This window comes from Dermacentor albipictus, chromosome 1 (assembly GCF_038994185.2).
Source record: "Dermacentor albipictus isolate Rhodes 1998 colony chromosome 1, USDA_Dalb.pri_finalv2, whole genome shotgun sequence".
Taxonomy (NCBI): Eukaryota; Metazoa; Arthropoda; class Arachnida; order Ixodida; family Ixodidae; genus Dermacentor; species Dermacentor albipictus.
In genome coordinates this window covers 508896489-508920844 of record NC_091821.1, presented here as the reverse complement: position 1 = coordinate 508920844, position 24356 = coordinate 508896489, and the positions used below count along the sequence as shown (strand labels likewise).

At 46.6% G+C, this 24356-nt stretch overlaps 1 protein-coding gene across 11 annotated transcripts in view; it reads right to left on the bottom strand.

Moving 5' to 3' along the window:
- LOC135913367 (uncharacterized) overlaps nucleotides 1–24356 on the bottom strand; it is a 258595-nt gene that overhangs the window by 106346 nt on the left and 127893 nt on the right. For 9 of the 11 annotated variants that reach the window (XM_070538527.1, XM_070538506.1, XM_070538516.1 and 6 more), the window contains 3 exons: nucleotides 13328–13444; nucleotides 10659–10772; nucleotides 10360–10488 (listed from right to left, as the gene is read on the bottom strand). In XM_070538527.1, the coding sequence (XP_070394628.1) occupies nucleotides 10360–10488; nucleotides 10659–10772; nucleotides 13328–13444 (360 nt within the window). Of the gene's footprint in view, nucleotides 1–10359; nucleotides 10489–10658; nucleotides 10773–13327; nucleotides 13445–13891; nucleotides 13946–24356 lie in introns of all 11 variants that reach the window. The other 2 variants (XM_070538546.1, XM_070538548.1) reach the window with 2 other exon arrangements.

Genomic DNA, 24356 nt, shown 5'->3' with positions numbered 1-24356 from the left:
TCCAAGCTTTCCTTGCCGATCAAAAAATTGTAGACGTCTTCGGCTATTCCTTTCAATAAATGTCCAACTTTGTCATCTTCAGACATTTGAGAGTTGACTATTTTACACAGTTTCAGCACTTCTTCTATATAAGTCGTACAGGTCTCGCCGGGAATCTGAGCTCGTTGCGAAAGCGTCTGTTCAGCGCGTTTCTTTTTTGCGCTAGAATCTCCAAAACACGCTCTGAGCTCCTCGACGAAAAGCTCCCACGAAGTGAGCGTGTCTTCGTGATTCTCGTACCAGACGAGCGCAGTGTCGGTAAGGGAAAATACAACATTGGACAACTGTGCGGTCGAGTTCCAACCGTTAGACCGGCTCACCCTTCGGTAGTTCGTGAGCCACTCGTCGACATCTTCTCCGGCTTTTCCTCCGAAAGTGAGTGGCACGCGGTAGTATTGCCACGGAACACCAGGTGCTGGCCTAGAAGCCGCGTCAGATCCTTCGGGAGTCTGGCAGGCGTATTCAGGCATGTCAGGTGAGGGTGGCGGAAGTCCGGCAAGTCGACGGCTTCGGCGAAGTTGTAGCAGCGTAGGCTCCGTGGTTACGAGGTGTACCCCGCACCGTCCACCAATTTGTTACAAGCACGGGGAAAAGGGGTTTATTGAGGCGTGCGAGAGCAGGAACGGCAGGCTACGAACAACAGGAATGGCCGCTGCACAGTCTTCGTTCTCCTCTTCCCCTCTCTTCTTGATCCCCGCGTCCCTTTGACGCGCTTGGACGTAACAATATCATAACACGCATTCTTACAAATATTTATAATTACATTAAAAATAGATTACCGGGTTTCATGGGCCATAACCGTGGTCTGATTCGGAGGCACGCCGTAGAGGGGGATTTGGAAAATTTGGACCGCCTGTCGTTCTTTAACGTGCACCTTATGTACGCGGGTGTTTTCGCCCCCAACGAGATGCGGCCGCCGTGGCCAGAATTCTATCCCGCGCCCTCGCGCTAGAAGCCCAATACCATAGCCACTAAACAACCACGGCGGGTGCGAATGATTACAAGAATCTTGTTACACGCCGCCCAAACGGAGCAAGCAAAGACCGTCAGGCAAGTGCGTGGTACCGACCAACAACGCCAAACAACTGAAATGCACTAGGATACCTTAACAGAAACACTGCCTCGCATCACAACGCGCATAACATGGTCAGTGGCTGCTTGAATTTTCCAAATCTCTGTCATTATGTCATTACTGCTCACGGAGCAATAATTTGTCAATCAATCAATCAATCAATCAATCAATCAATCAATCAATCAATCAATCAATCAATCAATCAATCAATCAATGAAATGGTTTTATTTCTAAGACAATCTCTTCCACAGCCTCTTTTTCCGGATTATGCACCCAGGCAGACCACCTGTCACGGATGTAACAGGGCTTTACTCAGAATAGGGGTTCGGCACTGGCTGACAGAGCAATACAGCAATAAAAAGGAAGTAGAGACCGCGCAGGCTTGTGGGGTTGTTGTGCCTTCTGCTGTTTATGCTCAGGAAGCCTTGGAAAAACCTTCGTAATGAAAACTTCAGCGTCAATAGCTCAAAGAAAGTTTTGAATACGTGGAAGAAGCATCACTCGTTGAACACACTCAGTAGCCTTGCATCATAGTTAATCACCCTTGTGATATTGACACGTGTACTTATTTTTATCGGGCGACCTCGTTTCGCCGCTTAAGAAATGTAATCGCACAGCGCGGCACGCGTCTGCATGTATCCGAAGTTTCTGGAAAGTTATCGATGCTTCTACCCGGCTGTCTGTTGTCGCCGAACCTCGTGTTATCTAATTTCATCGCGTGACGCGAATGGTGTAGAACTTTGTGGAAGGCACGCGGGCCCGAACGATTAGTCTGGAACATTCGACGACTGCTGTATAAAAGCCGACGCGCTTTACCCGTAGATCAGATTTTCGACGATCGCCGAGCGTGTTCGCCGCTATCGTTGTGCTATAAGTGTAGCCTGTTTTGTGGGCACAGGTTCGCCCAATAAAATTTTGTTTTGTCGTTCACAGTATTGCTACTGTGTTCTTTGACGCCACGACCACGTGACAATATACTTACAGAATACCACTGTGGTATATAAATCCAGGTAATTCACCTCTACGTCCTCAAGATAATGATGACGAGAACAGCAAAGTTTCGCCAAGAGCAGCACCTGTCGCTGTACACGGTAATCAGTGCATGTTAACCAAGAATATAATCAACAACTGGCGTCATGGGTATAAATCTCACTGATAAGCATGTGACTGTAGAAATTGCGCCAGCTTCAACCTATATCAATGCTAGTTTTCTCGGGGTAATCGCTCGTGTTGTGCAGACACAATTAACAAAGTCATAACAGCAGTGTGTTCTCAATTGCGCTTAAGTAACTGTTGTGTTTGGATTTGTTGCGGAAAATATACCCTAGGTGAAAGTTTAAAATTGTGAATTTTGTTTCGATATTTATTGTTGTGGACGCGATATGCACGAGGGCGGCAATAGCGGAAGTTAAGCCATCAAGAAACATACCTACGTAAAGAGCGGCCAGCCTGCCGTGGTCGCTTCGTAGCTATGGTGTTAGCTACGTAGCTACGAGGTAGCGGGATCCAATCCCGGCCACGGCAGCCGCATTTAGATGGGAGTGAAATGCTAAAACAGCGTTGTACTTAGATTTAGGTGCACGGTAAATACCCCAAGGTGGTCAAAATTTTCAGTCTCCGACTACTTCGTGTCTCATATTCGTATCCTGGTTTTGGCACGTAAAACCCCATAATAATTTTTTTTTTCAAAGGAGGCCCACTCAAGCAGTTTCACGGCCCAGCAAGTAAGGGTCTGAGCAACCAGCAGGCGGCGTAGTGATGCCCACTCCCACTTCACCTCAAAGGTTGGCAGCTTATCATCAATCGACGGGAATGTAGCTAGGCGTCCCGTTTCCATAGAGACGTTGATGCTACGTCGCTCATGTACTGCTGGTTACGCCCATCACACCACGCTTTTCAACGCATCGTCTTGCTTTAGCGGTAACTTGTTTTCTTTTCTCTGCGGAAATAATTTTGCTGTTTCTTGCGCGTAGAACAATGTTAGGAAGACGTCTGTTATGCTGGTGGAACGCATTTTGCACGTGGAGTAGAGAATATGAGCCATGGCACCCGTTTTCCGTGCAGCAACCATTTGTTTTCACTTGTCTTTCCGGAAGAACATGTGCACTACTCATAACGCGTAATTTTCCCAAAGTCACTCGCAACACCTCCTCTTTAAAGCACAGAGTTTGTTATTTGCGGCTCACCCATATTATCACGCAAACGTTCTATGTATATCGCGCGGCTCTAGCAGTGTAATGCCCATTTGGGATCGTTTGGGAAGGCTGCTGTTTACCTCACTGTGTATGACGCGTGGGCCTGGGCGGATTGCAAGTGCCTCTTTTACTTGACGCATTGCTTGTTATGGCTAAATGATTCTTGTTATTTTCTGCGTCTTTGGGCTGTGTATGTTTTGGTCTTTCTAAAGTGTGTAATACAGTGAATTTTCTGTGCAATACTCTATGTAAACAAGAAGAAAATAAAGTTTTAAAGCAAATGTTTTTTTTGCCTCTTCCTTCAACTTTCCCACTGCTGCTCTTGCTGCTGCTGTCGCGCGCAACACATCGGGGGGTGCTCAAGAGCGTGTATCTAGATAACAGGAGCAAGTAACAGAGGAAAAGTGACAGGAGAAACTCGTTTTCATCCCACCGCATCGAATGTGCACAATGCCCGCTGGAGCTGCCTGGCCGTCACCACATTAGCCTCTTGACTATCTGTGTTTCCCCTGAAAAGCATTGCAGAAACGGCGGCGCTACCCTTTTTACTGATGTGCGAGGCCAGAGGGACGCAGATAGACCTGTAGACAGAAGAAGAGGAGAAGAAGAAGGCAAGGGAGCAGAAGAGGCAGTTCCCATACAAGTGAGGAGGGGAGATGACCTGAGAAGGCAAGGAAATCCCACGACTGTACGACAGCGGTTGCGAGGAAACAGGCTAAGCTTAAGTTGAAGGTACGGTACAGTACATTGCTGCTATTTCTCAAAAAATAAGCGCCATGAAAATATGCGAAATGGACAAATTAGATAAGCGGGTGCAGAAGCGCAGCCGCAAAATTTAGAGAGAGATAGAGCACTTTATAAAAAAACAGAATTTTGCCGGCGCTTATATAACCGCTGGCATGCTACTCTGTATAGGGATGCGGAATGGGATTAAAAGATTCCAAAATAGAGTGGGAGAAAAAGAGGATAAAAATAAATATGAAATGTCCGAGTGGACCTGATAATAATATTTGCAGGTGACATGACGGGTAAATTTAGGCTTTTATGTATGAAGTGTGCAATTTTTAAAGCTTTCCTATTAGACCAATTTCTGACAGGTATTTGAACAATAAATCCAAAACTCGTCACTGTTTTGAATGGCCGGACATTGGACGTAAGATGCTCGGTAACGTTAACGGTTCGTGGCAAATCACGTCCATTTGTTGCTAAAAAAATTGTCTCTCGTCGCGGTACGCGGGGCATTCTAGTAATATCTGCTCAATAGTCTCTAAGTTGCGACAGTTATCACAGTATGGGTTAGTGGTAAGCCCTATGCGGTACAGATAATTGTTCGTGTATTCTACGTACAGTCGAAGACGATGGCACAATGTCTCTAAGTGTCGAGGAAGTGGTCGTGGAATTTTCGGTCTCATTTCTGGGTCAATCTAACGCAGGAAGTTATCTTGGTGAAGCGGCAGATTCCAGATGCGGTCTTTTTCTTGATAGGCATACTTTTCTGTCGTGTTTTAAGCGTCGGCGTTTGTAAAAAAAAAAAAAAAATGTTCTTTTGTACTTGCGGTAGTGGAGTCCATTTCTGGCAGCTTCATCCGCTCTTTAGCGCACAGCAAGGTCCAGGACACACTATGGAAACGGTCGACCGTCAAATCAACATTGTTGCGCCCACCGCGTTACCTTTGCGGCTATGGCATTGCTAGACATCGTGGATTTAATCCCAATCCCGGAAGCCGCCCTTGGACGCGGGCGCAATAGGAAACGCACGTGCATTTAGATTTTCGGAGACGTTAAAGAGCATCACAGTGTCAAAATTAATTTGCAGTCCACCACTACGGCTTGCCTCATAATCCGAGTGTGGTTTTCGCATGCATGTACAGCCCCATAATCGAATTCGAGTTTAATACTTCTGCCACAATGCGATATGCCATGTGAGGAAATGACAACGCTCAACCCTCTCAGAGGTTATAAAATATGGCGCACAGCAACGCCTCAAGCAAACACCTCTCCGCGTGTATTCTGTGTACTACGCAGACAAACAGCAGTGGTGCACGCAAGGTAACGTTTAACATCAACTCACAACTCTCGTGTTAGCCTAAACGTTGAAAACATTAAGCTTTAGCCGTCATTGCCGGTAATTATGGTCAATCAAAGCATACAGCAGGGAAAGCTTCACTTACATCGATTCCCACAGTGCGTGGGATCTGCACATATTTTTGTACGAAAACATGACTTCCTATTGTGCGCAGCTGAGAAAAGCAGCTCAATAACGATGAAAAACCACGTAAAGTACAGCTCTCATCGCAATATTCAAATCTGCATGAGGTAGTTCAGCCTTACTTAGGTTCTCCATGAAGCTTGGCAGTGTTTCCAGTAAAATGGTTACGATCCGCGAGTGTATGCTTGAAAATGCATGCTTGAAAATGCTATTGCCCTATTGCGAAAACTAGCGTCTTCCAGCGTTTCCAACTGTGAAAGCAGCGCGTTTTGTTTACACTGAGGCGCTCTAACGTAAAGCTATTCCAAACTTTTCTATTCCAATTTAGTAATCAACCCTCCGCGATTGGTCAAAAACTTTTCTGGGCCACCTCCACTTCGCGTGTCAGTCACAGGACGTCACGCAAACCGCGATAGCTCCCCCATCTGAAATGACGTGAACACTGTGGTTTTGCATGACTGGACTGAACAAACGAAAAAATAGTTATTTCAGACTGGACGCTTTTTCGCCATTAGCCCTCGGCTATTGGCCAATAGTTGTCGGGGTGCGCCCACTTCACCTGCCTGTAACGCAACGTCACAAAAGCGGGAAAACTCACCGCGTCAAAGCGACGTGTTCGCGTTAAAAATGCAATAATATGCCGAATAAAACTTGATCTTTCTCTGAATAACCGCAGGCTGCCCCATTCCGAAAGGAATAAAGTATGGCCGCTGCCGATCGCTCAGGGACTGGCTACTCGCACATGCCGGGAAGCATGGGTTTATTTGCATACAATAAAACGCTTTGCGTGGCCGTGTAACGTTTTAGAGGACTTTTGGCACGTTTACGACCTCGCTCAGCCAACGTTTTTTGCTGATGAACCTTTTTAGAGGCATACTTTACCTTCCTTTGCATGCCACCGCGATTTTCGACGAGCCAGCGCAAGCTAAGTAAGGGAAAACGCACTAATCGCAGACGCCGGCACCACCCTCTTCATCCGGTTATCGATTTTCAGTGCACTGGCTCGGTCCCATCGAATCCTTCGCTACTTGAGCACGCTCGTCGCCTCTTGTAAGCCAATTAGATAAGACAAGCCGCTCAGTGTAGGAAATGCTATTCGTTTTTAAAGCAAACAAATGTTACCTCCTATAAACGAGGAGAGCGTTTGTTTGGTGTGTTTTGACAATGCTGTGGATTACCGCCCGATGCCTGCGTCTGCGGTTGCGCAAATTTGACGTCAGAAGATTGGAATAAAAATATATTGCAATAGTTTTGCGTTATAGGGCCCCTGGATTGCAATGGGGCCAATGGCGCTAGCTGGGACTCACTGGGACGCCAGTGAGAACGCTGGATAAGAAGTCGATCACACTGGAAGAGACGCTGGTTCCATTGTCGTGACGCTGGGGCGCATCGGTTTGTGCTGTACAGGTGCCTGGTCTCGCTGGGGTTCGCTGGTTCGCACTGGAAACTGCACTGTTTGTGTTTGTGCCGCGCTGGGGCGTTATAACGTAAAACTATTACAAACTTTTCTATTCCAATTCTGCCATCAGCCCTGCACGATTGGTTAAAGACCTTTTTGGGCCACCCCACTTAACCTGTCTGTCACTCTACGTCATGAAGACCGAGACAGCTCCCCATCTGATATGACGTGACACACTGATTATGCACATTTTTTTCGAACGAAAGAAAAAAATAGTTATTTCTTATTCGACCCCTTTCAGCCATTAGCCCTCGGTTATTGGCGAATGTTTTCGGGCTGCACCCACTTCACCTGCCTGTCACGCGACGTCACAAAACCGCAAGAACTCACATCCTCAAAGTGACGTGTACGCGATAAAGAAGCATTAATATGCCGAACAAAAATTAATTTTCTGTGTCACCCATCGTTCAGGCACTGGCGACTCGCACCTGCCGGGGAGCAAAGGTTTATTTGCGTATAACAAAACTTTTTGCGTGGCCGTGTAACGTTTTTGAGCACTTTCGGCACGTTTACGACCTCGTTCTGCCAACTCTTGTGTGCTGAGGATCCGTTTCAGCGTCATTCTTAAGCTTCCGTCGCATGCCACCACAATTTTGGACGAGCCACCGCAAGCTACGTAAGGCAAAGCGGACCAATAACAGAGGCCAGCACCACCCTCTTGATCCGGTTATTGATTTCCACTGTAGTGGCTCGGCCCAATCGAATCCATTTGAGCGTGCTCCTCGCCTCTTGTCAGCCAGTTAGATAGGACAAGCCGCCCAGTGTAGGCGATTTTATTGGTTTTTTAAGCAAACAAAAGTGACCCCCTATGAACGAGGAAAGGGTTCGATTGGTCTGTTCAGACACCCTTGCGGGTGACCGCCTGATGCTTGTGTCGGCGGTTACGTAAGTTTGACGTCAGGAGATTGGAATAAAAATATATTGGAATAGCTTTACGTTATAGGGCCCCTGGTTCCAGTACGCAAGGACGAGCGCTGCTGAATGATAAATGCTTTATACAATTTCCCCGCTTGATACTAGTCTCTTGTCCCATATAACGCTATATCTTGGGGTCATAAAACTCTATTTCGTGTTGCAGCTTGGAATAAAGGTTTGTGAGCTGCCCTGCTTATTCATGCACATTTGACACTGAAGATGACTTTCGTTTTTAGCCTTCTTCCTATTGACTGGGCGAATAGCTAAATTCTTGAACGAAACCACGCAAACGCAGAGAACGCCGCGTTCTTTTGTAGTTGACTGACTTTTCATACGTTCCCTGCGGTATGGATGACGTTCTCCGTCTTGTGCTTCTTGCTGGGCTGGGATGCGTGGAGCTAGGAGAGGGTTTGTTGCCACAAGAAGTCCGCCGTAGTGTTCGCAAAATCTGAGAACTCTTTCCATTTCTCCTTTCTATGGGGTGGGGCTTCGATGCTTTGCAGCAGAAGAAAAAGAATGCGTCTAGACTGCTAGATTGCGTAGTTGACTGACCCTGACTTCATTCGAACACAAATTTTAAGCAAACATAGTAACCAACTAACGCGTGAAATCATCGAAGCAGCGCACATCGCCTGGTCAAAAGACGCATGCGCCTGTAGCCCCTCCTTATCGATTACGTCCAAAGAACTGGCATTTTTAGCGGGGCGCATATGATGATTAGAGTTATCTCCCTTGTTCAGTGCAGCATGTATGATTGACTGTGAATGTATGTACGATTCTTGGTTTCTACTGTTGGTTGGAGCTCATACATATTCTTCGTTCCAAGCAATAAACTTCAGTTGCAAATCAGCGCTCGTCCATGTCGTTTCTTCAGGCTTGTCCCCTTCAAAACCGCGCTGTTCGTTTTGAAATATCAAATATAGATATGCTATTCCCACCACCACTATATCGGTCTCGAACTGGAAGCAAGCTGGAGGCGGACGTTTTGAAGCGTCTACCAAATTATCCGGTAAAAACAGCTATTGCGGATTTCATTGTTAGGTTACATGTCGAAGTTTTACCTGTAAAAATATGTCTACGTAACAAGGGATTTTTCGTACCGTGGACGAAACGGACTGCCCCCTCTGCCTTTATGCAGAATTTTTACAGCACGTATTTTTGTTTTGTAGAAACGCAGTACACTTTTGGCACAATATACGAATTGTGTTTGATGTACAGATATAGCCAAATTGGGATAACGTAAGATTTCTGACACTGGAAGATGACAAAAATAAGAGCAGTGTTGAAACGCTGATATTAGTAGGTTTGTACGCAATTTGGACATCACGAACGGACTACCTTCTAGCTCTAGAAAACGCGAAATCTGCGTAGGCGCACTTTTGAGGTAATTTTGCATATACAAGTTCGCTGCTGGGCGGCGAAGATAAGTTTAGCCAGAGATGGCAGGTGTGGCAGAAACGCCTGCCGCAAAGACGGGTACTTATATAGATGTGCGATTCCCTCTATGTGTGGGTTAGAAAAGCTGTGAAAAAAAAAAGGCTTCAGTGCATGTACTTGCTATGTAAAGAAAAATAGATAAAGAAGTCGCAGAGCACAAAAAGAAAGCTGGCCTAGCATAGTGGTAAAATGCGGGGTTTGGGGTCTGCCGGTCACATGATCGAATCCTAGTTGAAGTGCTTTTATTTTACTTTTTGTATTGCACTAAAACGCTCTGTGTTGCATTCTGTGTTCAAAAATATATATACGGTGGCGAGGCACCGCGTATTTAACGCGCGAGAGCTGCTTTTCGCTCCAATACCCAGCGCCTCCCAGTAGGCCCCGCCTGTCCAGCGCCCCAGCATCCAGCGAGCAACACTGGGCTTATCATCCGGCGTGGCGCTGGATACTGGGTACTGGGTTTTGCAATAGGAAGCTTAAAGCTTTTGCGCTTCACTAAAGACGACGTAGTTGAACATTTTAACCGCAAAGGCTATACCACAATGACAAGCGTTGCTCTCGAAACCCAAGCCAATACAGAGCTAAAGCACGCGTCCAAAATCACGGAAGCCAGAATTAGCAGTCTGAGCAACCGCTGAAGGCGCTGGCGACAGTAGTACGGTACAGGGTCCTACGGGAGCGTCCGCTCCTTGCCTAAGCTTTTGTGTGGCTGAGCGTCGGGCGAAGAAATGAAGAAGACCGAGCAGAATGATATCCAGAGTTTGACGAGATCTCGTCTGATCGGGAAGTAACGGCATTTTATGAAGGATAACAAGAATTATTAACAAATACGGCACTTCGAAAACAATAAATGTTTACTTATGATGCGGCAAAATAGCAGGCTTCTGCTAATTAAAAATGACAAATTGTGGCACCTCTTACAGTGCTTCTCTGGGAATTTAGAGGTTCATTAGTACAAGCTATGCTTAGAAAGAAAGGTTTCGCCCTTGAATAAAGTGCCGCGAGCAAGTGGCCGATGTCGACCGTAGCCTACCTCGAGATGCAGTCATCCCAGCGTCCGGCGTCTCGCCGTGTAATGGTTTGATGATTGAAGGAGACTGCGGCACTATTTGTTTCCTATGACTCGGCGTCAGGCTTGCCGCTTCCATGGCAGACAGCAAGTCTGAAGCAATTTCCAATAATATGTATTTAGCGCAAACGTTTGAATGAACGTGTCGGTATTATTGAGTCAGAAGGTGCAAATCTCTCACGAAAGAACGTGATCGTTACGTTATAAACTGAATCTCTAATGAAAATGTGCAAGAATTGCCAAAAAAAATACTTTCTACATACCTTGTATCGATGCCCTCATAACATCGCCTAAACCAGCACTAGGTTTAGGCGGAGTGGGAGGAGACGACTTGTCTGTAGCAGAACTTGTCGTGTGGAAGAAAGGGGACAAATTTCCTACATGGAGAAAATTAAATGAATGTTGTTGTACGAATCACTTATACTTACCGCCTTTAGAACGGCCGTGTCAACACTCCATGCTTTGTCGTTACAAACATTTGTTGTGCCTTTGGACTGAGTAAAAATATATCTAATTTATTACGCAAAATGACTCATACGCCTAAATAAGAAAGGGAGAAGCTGGATCTTACAAAAATAAAGGGCGTCACTAAGTAGCTGACAATTTCTTTTTCCAAAGCTTCAGTGACTGTTTTCCGCTGACTTCAATTCCTGAGTATACCAGCTACGATCCCCTGAGTCATCACAAGCTCCGTTGGCATGAAGAAACCCACGCATGCGCTTCGAAAATCTGCGAGCACTGCACTGCCACCTTGGTGTCTGGTGGTCCCTATATTCACTATCTAATTAAGCTTAGGCAGCAGGCATGAATTGTATAGGCACATTTTACGTAGAGCCGCACACTAGACAGCGGCACATACAAGACCAGCCTGGTTGCCGAGCCCTCCACGATGTCTTCTTAATGAGTTCGCCTTCACTGCGGACCCAATTTTCTTGACAATTTCCTCCACATATACCCGCATCTTGGTGGCATTATAGATATCGCATTGCCAACGTTTACGCTGCAATGCGAGTGTGCGCAGAAGTAGTCTATTGCGCGTCTCGCAGGGCTAAAAAACAACGAACGAGACAAGAAAGCTGGACATGGTCGTCTCTTGCGGCCAGGTATTGAGCTGCAAGCCATTCAACATGACCCTAAGCCAACTAGCCTATAAAGAAACAGTCGTGAAGCAATGTAAATGCACCTATGCTACATGCACCCCGTCTACAGCCACCCATAAGCTCATTCTACGAAAGTGGTGCCATCCAGCGTCTGGCGCGCTCATCTGTCAGGCTTGAAAGCAATACCAGTTGCAGCGGCAACTGAATGCGTCAGATGTGCCATTCGCTACTTTCGCACGACGGTATATGTTGCGCATTTTATTTCAAATTTCTCGTATTGTCCCAGCAGGCTAAGTAAATGAAGAAATTGCGTTTGTTGTCGTTTGTGTATCTGTTACTGTGAAGCCTAATATTGACAAACAAATAAAGAAAGATAGCATAAAAGTGCGACCTTGCGCAATCACAGCCCAATACCTTGTGAAGCTCTTTCGTTCGCATAGTTCGACTATGATATTCGATACTGGCTACCATTAAACAGAAAAGACTAAGACGTTCCCTTATATTACTCAACTTATATGACTCAGCTATGCTCTAAATACCGCAACCTTTTTTGGCCACACTGATTTCTTCAAACAAAGGTTTCTTTCCATCAACAATTGAAGTCTGGAATTTATTACCAGGTAACATCCATTCACTACCACTCAAACAATTAACGCAGTCTTGTTTATAAATGTTTGCATGTGTATTGTTTATCCCACTCCTGTAATCGGCTCATTGAGGCTGCAGAAGTATAAACAAACAAACAAACAAACCAACAAACCAACAAACAAATAAATAAGTAAATAAATACATTTTTTAAAATGTTCCCATCGCATATGCTTTTCAGCACGTGCTTGAAGTCTTAACAAAAACCGTAATTCACCCTCGTCGTCCTGCTTAGGATGCGCAATAGACGCAATGTATTTCCAATTTTCATAAAATTCAAATTGTTCGCGTTCATACCTATTCCACTAAAATGAGGTAAATTCTACGCCATTGTTAAAGCATATTGCCGACGATTCTGAAGTTTTCGTAAGTTATTCACAGCAAGAGCTGTATTTATTCACCACATTTCCTCTTTATTCAAAAATAAAGCCGACAATAGCCGTGTAAAAATTCACATAATTTGCTCATGGAATATTTTACAAAGGCTGCAATTCATCCTTACATATTTGGCTTGAAAGCGCGTGAGCTATAATGGTCAGCCTACATTCTGTAAATTTATGGGTGACAGTTCAAATTATGCGAGGAGAGTACGCGAAATTTCTCATAGTTCGTAAAGCGTACCTATTATATTGCAGGATGCTCGTGAAAATATCTGCCTGCCGAAGGCTTTACGTATCTAGAAACACGGCACTTTTCTTAAATATAGCGCCTAATTTACAAAGTATTTTCAACACCTTAAGCGAGGTGCCTCTTTTAAGTTACCGTGGATGTCGCAAAAAAACTGCCTACTTCCTATTACATGTGGCAATATTGGGGAAGCCGGTAATTAAGTAATTTCTTGAAATGTCTGACATTGCCCCTTCGGCTCTCGGTTGAAATTCACCGCAAGACACCCACGTAGCTCAGTGAGCAGATTTTCAAAGAAAGTATCGTCTGACAGGTCGCCCGCATTTCAAAAACTTTCAGTGAGGAGCGTCGAGAGGGCATGCCGTCCTAATTAAATGCGTATTAGCGGCTCCTGCAGGACTTGCCTATACGGTACTTGCCTGCACATTCAATTGTGTCATTCAACTGCTAACCGCTTTGTTGTTGGCAACTCTACAATTATTTCCAGCAAGTGAAGGCCACTATGAAATTCATGGTGTGTACCATTCATTCGCGCAGCAGTATCAATGTGCTGAACTTACCGGTTGTCTCACCAGGCCGACGAGGTGGTTCGAATTCAATGTCGCCATGGTAGCGAGCAGGCGTATTTACGGTAATCTCTGGGGTCTCCGTGGCGTTGGCCGCGATGTGTTTGCCTCCTGTAAATGTAGACAGGAACAATTAAATCGAATTTAATTAAAACGAAGATGGGAAACAGAGAATACAATGAAGGCCCAAAAATTCCCTATCGCTTTCCTTGAAAATATGCCATTCTATGAATGCACAAGCTTGCCGTCATTCCATTAGTTCACCACGTTCAGCAATGATGCTTTCGAGTGGCTGACAGAAGCGGTTGCCACAGCGGTATAGGCGCTCTCAAATGACAGTGCCGGGTGCGGCGGTATTACCAGGTGTGATTGATCTGAACGCTCGCAAGAAAACTTTCCGGCCTGCTCGAGATTCTCCTATATTTGCGCACTAAAAAGTGCCGCACGTTCACGCGGTACCAAATGTTTCTCGAAATTATTGGCACGACAACATCAATCTTCTCAGGCTGTTGCGTTACACATTTCTCACATTTAAGCAAATAGAATGGCTAAATGTACCGCGTCGTACTCTGTTGTGTTGAGCTTCCCAAGTTTGCATTGGAAAAGCCAAACCTGTACATACAGTAAATGGAAGAGAGTAACGTGCAGACGGCCCCTCATAAGAATTTCTTTTGGATGTATAAAAGTTCGAAATTCTCGCGCAAAAGCACGCCATCAAGCTCGCATAATTTGTTGCTGGTATTTAGCAGCCAATACGCAGTTATTTTGAGCATAACAGGTGATGTCATGAAAAATCCGTGCCAGTGTGGCTACAGTAGTACCATTTTTTCCATAATTTAATAAAGCGAATCGTATCAGTACACAATGCATTATTTAATCCCAAGATCGAATTTACTGAAATTTTATGCCTTCATCGGAACCACGTGCACTACTTTTACAATTGTATTACGTAATTTCAGTACCCCTGTGCCTACGTGACCTTTCGATCATCCTTCCTCAAGAATTGCCATGCCTGAACGGACATCTTACGAGAGCAAACACGTATTGTAAATAGTTGACAAGCTGGTGCTGCCTGCTCTTGGAGAGCACAGTGAACGCTTTTTCCGTCACATATATTGTCATTCGTCAAGCCTATTCTGAAGTTTTGACGTTGCTGTTCGGCATTCCATGTCGAAATGAAAACTTTCAAGCTCCCACTTATTTGAAATCTCTCTTTCGGCATTCATTACGGCATCGACACCTAACGAATGCGAGGACACCGAGCAAGAGCTGCTATGTAGAAGATTCACAAACGTTCCAGCCCATATCTTTGGCGTCGAAACACACGCATAAAGATAAATTCTATAAATAAATAACTTTTTGTGCATACGATATTGGCGTACTCTTATACAAAGCAGGCGAAAAATATACAGATAGAGAAAAAAAAACACGCCAGGAACGGACAGATTGCATAAAAGATGCATATAATAAAGCACAATAATGGTAACAATCAGTGAGAAAAAACATATTTTGTTCTAAGCAGCGTTACCTGATAGCCAGACATAATATAATGCAATAATTTACCACAATGCCCCTCCCCACAGAAATGAAAAAAAGTTTTTACAAGCCATTTTTCATATAATTGCAGGCCAAAATAATTGAAACGAATGGTATACAATCACATATAATAAATTACACCGATGTCCTCGGAAACGAAGAAGCTGAGGTGCGGACGTCCTTCACATCGGCTCCGTCGTTTTTGAATGTTTGTGTAGCCTTCTTTGCCCCCATCACGGATTCAAGCGCATCACTGGATTTGTGAAGCCGCCGGGAATTGACGCACGCCTTTCTTTAAGGCGGGACTTTCATTTTTGGACTTTTACTGGCTTTTCTGGTGCAAGACCCAAGTAGGCCTACTGGCCCCGCTGGGCCGCGATGGCGGAAACGCGCATGAAAGATGAAGATGCTACCGGATTAGAAGAGAATGAGGAAGATCCAGGTTGACAAATTGTGACAAGCCGAAAATTTCGCTCCACCACAAGGATTGCTGGCGATGGGAAAACATCGCCGCAGAGCCAGCAAGAGCAAGGCAACAGCAGCAAGAACAAGGAACCTACAACCACTATGTTCAAAAACCGGATTGTCAAGGCACCAAGGATGCTCCAATTGCCCGAGAAGCACAGCAAGATAATCATCCGCCCACGAGGAGGTCTCAACTTGAGCAAAGTGAGCACCACAGCGGTGGGCGTGGCGATTATTGAAGCGTCGGGCCTGGCTCCGCAACAAGCCCGAGAGAATGTCGTTTGCCCTAACTTCACGCAAAACATCGTTTTGATTAGTACACTAGATCCCAGTCATGCTGCCAGGTATGTGCGAATCAGCTCGATCATTATAGTGGAAACCGAATATGAAGTGAACGCCTACGAGTCAGCTCCGCATGACACGTCTAAAGGGGTGATTCGGAGAGTGGACCTCTGAGACAATCAGGCCACGATAACGAAGGACATTGTGCATGACTTTAACCCACTAGCATTGGCAGCCAAACGTATTAAACCCACGGGCTCGGTCATTGTTCTGTTTGATGGGCTCAAGGTACCCAGTTATGTCAGATACGGGTCGACCCTTGTAAGGTGCTACCTGTATAGGAAACAGTTTGATATCTGCTATGCTTGCGGAAAGATTGGACATCGATAAGATGTATGTCCAACACCAGACGTGGTACAGTGCAGATGATGTGGAACTCAAAACCCGGAGGACAATCACATGTGTGAGCCTAACTGCAAATTCTGTGGAGGGGACCACCCAACTGGGGACAAGACTTGCCGACAGCGGTACCAAATTCTATACGTGGTGCGAATTCGACGACGAGAACGCAACAGATCTGCATCGGCGGTGACATTAGCTCAGCTGCAATGGGATGCCCAAACGGGCACCAGGGGGCGCACGAGCTCAAGGAGCCCCACACGGTCAAGACGCCGCTCGCCGTCGAAGGGCAGAAGCCGCTCCAGATCACGTGAAGTGCAGGTGCGCTTCGAAGGAGGAGGGCAGACGCCTGGCGACAAGACGACATCTGGAACAACCTGGGTCGACAAAGTGAAAGGTACTGTGAGGGCCGCGGAGAGCGGTGCGGAGCGGCCGGTCGGAGATAATGATACCAGGGTAGAACAGCTAATTAAGGAAATAACGTATCTGAGAAAGGCAAATGAAGAACTTACTAAGCAGGTTGTAGAACTTAGCAAGAACTCGCAGACTGGCTCCACAAAAGTAGCAATAGCCAAACCAGTGAATAATGACAACAGCCAGGATGAAGAAAACACACCAGCTCCGAAAAAGCGGGCAATAAGCCCAGTAGAAACGACAGTGTGCTCTGCTTTGGAAGAGATCAAGGAGGCGATTAAAGAACTTAGAGATGCCATAGATAAAACTACCTTCAAAGTTGATAAGTTATAAAAATGGAGACTGACGGCTGAAAAGAGGCTTACCAAAGTAGAAGCGCAAGGCGAGGACGACGAATACCTACCCTCAGAAGCAGAAAGCGTCAGATCGCTCCCTGACGCATCGGGGGGTTCTACGAAGCGTACTCTAGCGGGTAGCAGTAAGGTGGGTTCTATAAGCAATGGCTAGCAGGGGGAGCTTTACCGTGTGGCAATGGAATTGCCGAGGATTTAATCACAAAAAAGCACCTCTCATGCAGTTCATAAGAACCTCTCCACACAAACCGAAAATAATTATGCTGCAGGAAACCTTGCCGGATGAGATCAGCCTATCCGGATACAAAGCGATATGCAGGGGCAAAGAGGTGGGTAGGGGGCTAGCCACGCTCGTAGATAAGAAAATACCATACATAGAACATGATTTGCGCCTTGGACTAAGAAAACTAGAATACTTACTTGTGGAAATAATTTTGAAAAGGAATTGAAGCAAACCGCAAAGCCTCTTTTGTCTTATTGTTTATAGCAGCCCTAGTGACATGAAACAGAGTTTCAGGGCACTTCTTAATAAGACTATGGCTGTTACTAAGCACGCTCCACTCATTATTGGAGGGGATTTCAACGCCCCACATCAAACCTGGGGATATCGCTGGAATACTAAGAAACGTGATCGACTCTGGAACCTAGCTACAGATCTTAATCTCTCCCTCATCACAGACCCAGCTTATCCCACTAGGTGCGGTACATCTACATGCAGGGACTCCACCCCAGACCTTACGTTTCTGACAAATTTAGCCAACGCTGGCTGGAATAACTCCAATATTTACCTGGGTAGTGATCATTACATATTACAAATACTATTCGAAACACCAAGTAATGAGATAAAGCACTTTAACTACATTGACTGGGATCTTTTTCGGAAAGCAAGGAAAAGCAGAGCTGTGACAGAGGCAGGACAAAAGAAAACACTCCAAACTTGGACCACACAGCTATGGGAAGATATAAAGGTGGCAACGAAGGATATTACCACAGAGGAGGATATGGAAATCATGGACAGTAGGCTGGCGCACTTGATTGAAGCCAAACAATCTATGTTAAAGGAATGGAAAACGTAACGGCTGAACAGGAGACTCAGGAGGCGCATAGCATTGTCGAATAGGGAGATTGAAGAACACTCCAGAAATTTTCAGAAACAACAATAGAGTGACACTTTGTAATTCCATAGATGGTTGAATCAGACGTGGTGGAAATTGGAACTTACTTAGACATTTGCTTCTTGAGAACGACACGAAATCTTATAGGAGAACAGCAGTAGCACGACTTGTCTATCGTGAGAGTCATGACACAACGGAGGAGGCCGTTCTGGATCGGCTCGCAGCTAAGTATTTACCAGTTAAGGATAGCAATGAGAGTACAGACCTGCCTGAATATACAGGGGAAGACTGTGAGCCTATGGATCAAGACTTCACAGAAAGCGAAGTTTGCGCAGCCCTGTACGACCTCAACAGTAGATCTGCTGCCGGTCCAGATGGCATTTCCAATAGGCTGTTGAAAAATTTGGACGATGATTCTATCAAATATTTAACAGAGTATTTCAACGAACTCTGGAAGAACGGTGATAATCCGAAGGAATGGAGAATTTCTAACACAATTCTTGTTCCCAAACCAGGCAAGCAGCTCAGTCTAGATAACCTAAGACCCATATCATTACCATCATGTCTGGGCAAAACCATGGAGCATGTCATACTCAATAGACTGACTAAGTATGTAGAAAACAGAAATGTTCTTCCGCATAACCTGATCGGTTTCCGTCCTGGACTTTCGACTCAAGATGCAATGCTTTTAATCAAACATCACCTTATTCTTGCTAGCCCGCTACATACGAGAGCTCTTCTAAGCCTAGATGTAGAAAAGGCCTTTGATCGCATCAAGCACAGGGCCATATTGGATATCCTCTCGGAGATGGGATTGGGTAAGCGATTGCACAATATAGTCAAAGCCTTTCTCGGTGGCCGTTCTGCTTGTCTCAGGTTAGGCGAACTCCAATCGGCAACCCTAGAACTTGGGAATCGTGGGACACCACAAGGGTCTGTCCTATCTCCCATGGTTTTTAATTTGGCAATGTCAAAAGTGGCACGAGGTCTCGCGCAGATTGAGGGTATCCACTTTGCTATATATGCAGATGACGTAACAATCTGGAGTTCTGAAGGTAATATGGGACAAACAGAGACCAAACTACAGGAAAGCATTTATGTGGTAGAAACAACACTTGAGGGTATGGGACTGAACTGCTCTGCTAAAAAATCAGAACTTTTGGTATTACGGAGCAGTAAGCGTGGGCGCAAGCCAAACGGATATATCCCAGAGCAAGAACCCCGCATTGACATATACGCCAAGAATGGAGAACCAATCAGGCAGGTGGAGACTGTTAGAGTACTAGGACCACTCCTGCAAGCGAATGGATGTAATTGCAGGATGATAGAACATATCTCTAACAAATCAGAAGTCATTAGGCTTCTGCGTAGAGTTACCAACAAGCATAAGAGGCTAGGAGAAGACAGTGCCATAAGATTGGTACATGCATTCGCCTTTTGTCACTTCTCGTACGTGGAATGGACAATGGACACAGGCTGCAATGGACACAGGCTGACAAAAACAAGCTAAATGCTTTAATCAGACGACTTATAAAGACTGCACTAGGATTTCCCATCAGCACGGCCAATGATAGCTTATTGCGCCTAGGGCTGCATAACACACTAGAGGAGATAGCTGAGGCTCAACAGGTGGCCCACCAGGAGAGACTAATGGGGACACGACCTGGGAGGGCGCTACTTGAAGAAATTGGCGTAGAAATGAACAAATACACCAACGAAGGAGAATTATTAACACAATTACAAGAGGGTCTACGAGAAACAATAAAGACGACCCCGTTCCCTAGGAACATGCACCCGACACATAACCTCGAGAGACGGAAGGCAAGGGCGAAGGCACTCCTTCAAGACATAGATCAACATAAGCAGTAGGCGGTGTTCGTTGACGCTGCCTGGGTTAAAAATAAGGACGCGTATACATCCGTTGTTGTAGACACTCAAGGTAACATACGGGATGCCATCACTGTTTATACCAACGACCCAACAGTAGCAGAAGAAGTAGAAATCGCCTTAGCCATCCGGGCTAATCGGTGGACACATATTTACAGCGACTCTAGAACAGCCATACGCAACTTTACCAACGGATATGTGACACGGATAACAACATTACTAGAAAAGGTCAACAGTGAGAGGATTGAAATCTGCTGGTTTTCTGCACATCTGGGGGTGGTGGACGGAGCTCGGAGAAACCTCAATGAGGTGGCAAATGAAGCAGCACGAGGACTTTCTAGCCGTGCTCTTCAAGACCGAGCAACTTACATTTCACCCGGAGAACACAGGGATCGATTATTAACATATAATGAAATCACGAAGCATTATTATTTAAGCAGAAGGGAATACCCATTGCCACACGGTAAGCTTTGCAGAGTCCAAACGGTCACATTACGTTTTGTACAGATAAGAACATACCCAAGTCCAGATTTTATTAACAGGATCTATCCGGGGAGGGAAACTCAAACCAACTGTAATGAGTGCAATGGCATCATTACTCTTGACCACACGCTTTGACAGTGCCCCGCGGCCTTCACAGACTATGACAAGGAACAAGAATGGTGGCGGCAAATACTACACAGCGAATCACTCTCTGACCAATTACGGGCAGTTCAGAAGGCCCGCGATGTGGCTGAAGGGCTCGGCCTGACAGTCCCAACGTGGGAGCGGCCCGCGTCAACCTAGGGTTGACCTTCAGGACCCAATAAAGTTCTTCATACCATACCATACCAATGTCCTGGCATGAATAAGAAAACATACATTTTAGTTTCGTGTTATCTTGTGTGTAAATACAAGTTGACGGAATAAAAAAATAAAAATAACACAAGGTGATAATCCTACAGAAAGAAATAATTACATCACAAGTGCATGCAATAAGAAGTTCACGTGTGCGCCAGAAAATCAACCTGCAATTGCACAGGCAAAACGAACAAAACAAAAGGAACTTCGCACAGTCAGTCATTCTACAGTGATCTAGAACACGTGACGCATGTTTACTGCTTGAAAAGAAAGTGTTCAATTACCTATTTTTTCAGTGCACTCTTAGAAATTTTTTATATATTCGTGACATTTCATTAAATTTTTGTTATGCAGGCTTGGTACACGAAATGATAATCAGCTGAATCCATATTTAGTACGTGAAAGAGACAAAAACGATTTTACCGCGAAGCTGCTAGCCTCTATATGGTCAAGATTTTTCGTGTCCGTCAGCAAAACAAATTCGGACCGAAAAAAAGCGCACATCTCCTTTGGAATCAGGCATACAACACAGCTCAGTATTCACTTCAATAAAGAAAAGCACAAAGCAAGCGTCAAAACCGCGTGATAAATGATAAGGCGCCTGTGAACAGTACGGGACACGCTCTGTGACAAGCATGTGACGCCCCTCGGGCATAATTTTTGTTGGCCCGCCAGGCTCGGTGGCCTGCCAGCCTCGGTAGACAACCTTGGGCACCGCAACAAATTAACTCCGACGAGCACGGTTGCTCGGCGGTCAGTCATCGTTCACAACGCTGCCGAGCGCCTCTCCATCGGTGGGTGCCTCGAGCCCCTATTGTTCACGATTCCGGGAGGATTGTGACACTGGTGACGAGTACAGCCTACGTGTCGACCTACGCTTCTGCGAGCAGCAAAACACCGCCTCACGTTCCTGCCGCCATGCTCTTGTACAGAAGGCTCGAGCCATTTCAGGGAGATAAGTCCGCCTGGCCAGTCTACGAGAAGCAAGTCCACGTGTTCCTTCGGCAAACAACACACCCGAGGCCAAACAACGGGACATACCTGGCCAGCTGTGGGACCCATGTCTTCAGTCTCCTGCTCAACCTCCTCAAGCCAGCCACACCGCATGTTAGCATGCCTTGAGTGCGCCGCTCACCATAGTGCACTCATATTTCAGGCCGGCACCACCCGCACTAACGAAGCGTTTCCGCTTGAGCAACGGGAGCCGCCGCGAAAGACAGACCTTCGGGCAGTTCGTCGCTGCGGTATGAGGGCTAGCGAGTGTCTGTGACTCGCTGCTCCGGGACCGTTTCGTCTGCGGAATAAACAACCCCGCTATGCAGACACGACTCCTGATCTCCAGGCACGGCGCCGTAAAGGCAGCGCTGGCGGTGGACGCTGCAGCCGAGAACGCCGGTGAGATTGCAATTGCGGCAAGCTCACCATCGGGGGATTCGGTGGTCAACAAGATGGTGACAAAGGGCAGTACTTGCAGACGCTGCGTTTCTGCCCACTTCCCCTCAGAGTGCCAGTTCACCCAAGCAGAATGCTTCACGTATGGGAAAACTGGGCACCTGGCAGTTGTATGCTGAGGGGAGACGACGAACAGCGGACAGCAGCAGCAGCTGAAGCAGCCTGGATCAAGCCTAGCCTTTACACAAGCCCGCGGACAGGGTAAACATCGCAAGGGTACGCCGCGAAGACGTGCGGCGGCAAGCTCGAGTTCCTCCATGACCAGACTCCACGTCTGGTAGGTCCTCGTCCACGTGGCCGAGGACATACCAATTTTCGACATGTGACATGCAGACCTCCTTGCATCGTGTCACCTGCCATACATGCAAACCGTCGAAGTCAGCGGGCACCCCATTTCCATGGAGCTGGACACAGGGGCAAGTGTGTCAGTCATGTCCGATAAACTGTTCAAGTGTGCCTTTCTAAGCGTTTCCATCAAAGCTTCGAGTGCGATGCTACCGAGCTACACCGGACAGCTCTCCCGGGCCCAGCGTCAGGTGCAGGTAAGCGTTCGCCTTGGAGACAGGGAGACAATCCTTCCCTTTTACTTTACCAATGGGTCGTCGCCGACGCTGCTGCGCCGAAATTGGATTCACGCAGTGGGTGTTCGTCTGCTAGCGTAACAGGAAGCCAGCCTGCATGTGGTGAAAGACAACCCCAGTCTGTTGACCGAGTTCAAGTCCCTGTTCCAGCCACGGGAGGGCACATTCGTCGGCAGGACGGCTGGCATCTATGTACTAGAAGGAGCCCAGCCTCGTTTTTTCACGCCTCACCCACTGCCGTTCGCCCTGAAGAACTGGTTCACCCAGAAGCTGCTACCGTTACAGCAAGAGGGCGTCCTGGTTCCCGTCAAAAGGTCTGAATGTGCCGATCCCATCGTACCAGTTCTCAAGCGAGACGGCAGTGTCAGGATCTGCAGGAGTTTCAAGGTTACCATCAACCCCGTCGCTATCGTCCAGAAGCCCCCGCTCTCACGGATTGAAGATCTCTGGCCAGCGTTGTCCGGGGGACAGTAGTTTGCCAAGCTCGCCCTCAGAGAGGCTTACCAGCAGCTGGTGCTCCAAGATGCCTTCTAGGAGTGCACGCATTTAGCATTTCGCATGGCCTCCGCCCCAGTCATTTTTCACAGGGAGATGGACAACCTCTTCAATGGCACGAGGCACGTGGCGGTGTACATAGACGACATCCTGGTTACCGGAACCACCGACGAGAACATAGGAACATAGGAATAGAGCAGAAGAATCTAACATAGAACGTAGGAATACGACGCGACCATAGTGTACAAGTCAGGCCGCACATATGACGATGCCGACACATTGTCGCGTGTGCCTGTTTAACCTGCCGATCAACACACCGAAGATGACACTACTTTTCTCAGCGCCAAAGGCGAGGCAGGCGTATTTATACGGCAGCGAGCAGATTGTAAATTGCGACCTAACATTGAACAACGACATGGCCGCACTGTAGGTCTGCCCAGACAAATTGCTCGCGGATTGTCGTCGTTTTCACTTCGAACGACAGAAAGCTGAGCTAGTTGGTAAGGATTCATTATGCAAACTAGAAGTGAGGCGCGCAGACAGGACACAATAGTAGAGAAGTGGACAACACGAACGCCTCAACACGGCGTTCGTGTTGTCCACTTCTCTACTCTTGTGTCCTGTCTGCGCGCCTCACTTCTAGTTTGCATAATGTTTTCACTTCCACAGGAAATCTTATACAATTCCGCTGCCAGCAACAAAACCAATTTGGTCGTACCAGCAGAGGTTCATGACGAAATCCTCTTCGCAAACCGCGATGGGCCTGCGTGCGGCCACTTCGGTTTCACTCGAACCCTTGCTTGGGTACGGAAATCGTACTACTGGCCGAAACTCGCAAATTGTCTTAAAGAATGCGCCCAAGCCTGCCATGAACGGTAGTGCAAAACTTCACCCAATGTGAAACCTGTGGAATTGCTCAATCCTGTCGAGCCGCCTCGAGGGCCATTCGATAAAGTCGGCATGGAGCTCCTGGGACCGTTTCCGTTGTCTACTTCCGGAAAAAAAGTGCCTCATCATTGCCACACACTATTTAACCCGCTACGCTGAAACAGAGGCTCTTCCTAAAGGTGCAGTTTCTGAGGTTGCACAGTTTTTCGTACAGAACATCGCACTACGTCATGGCGCCCCAACCTGTGTCATCACAAATCGAGGAGCAGTGTTTATGGCAACACTGCTGGAAGAAGTTTCAACGCGATAGCGTTAA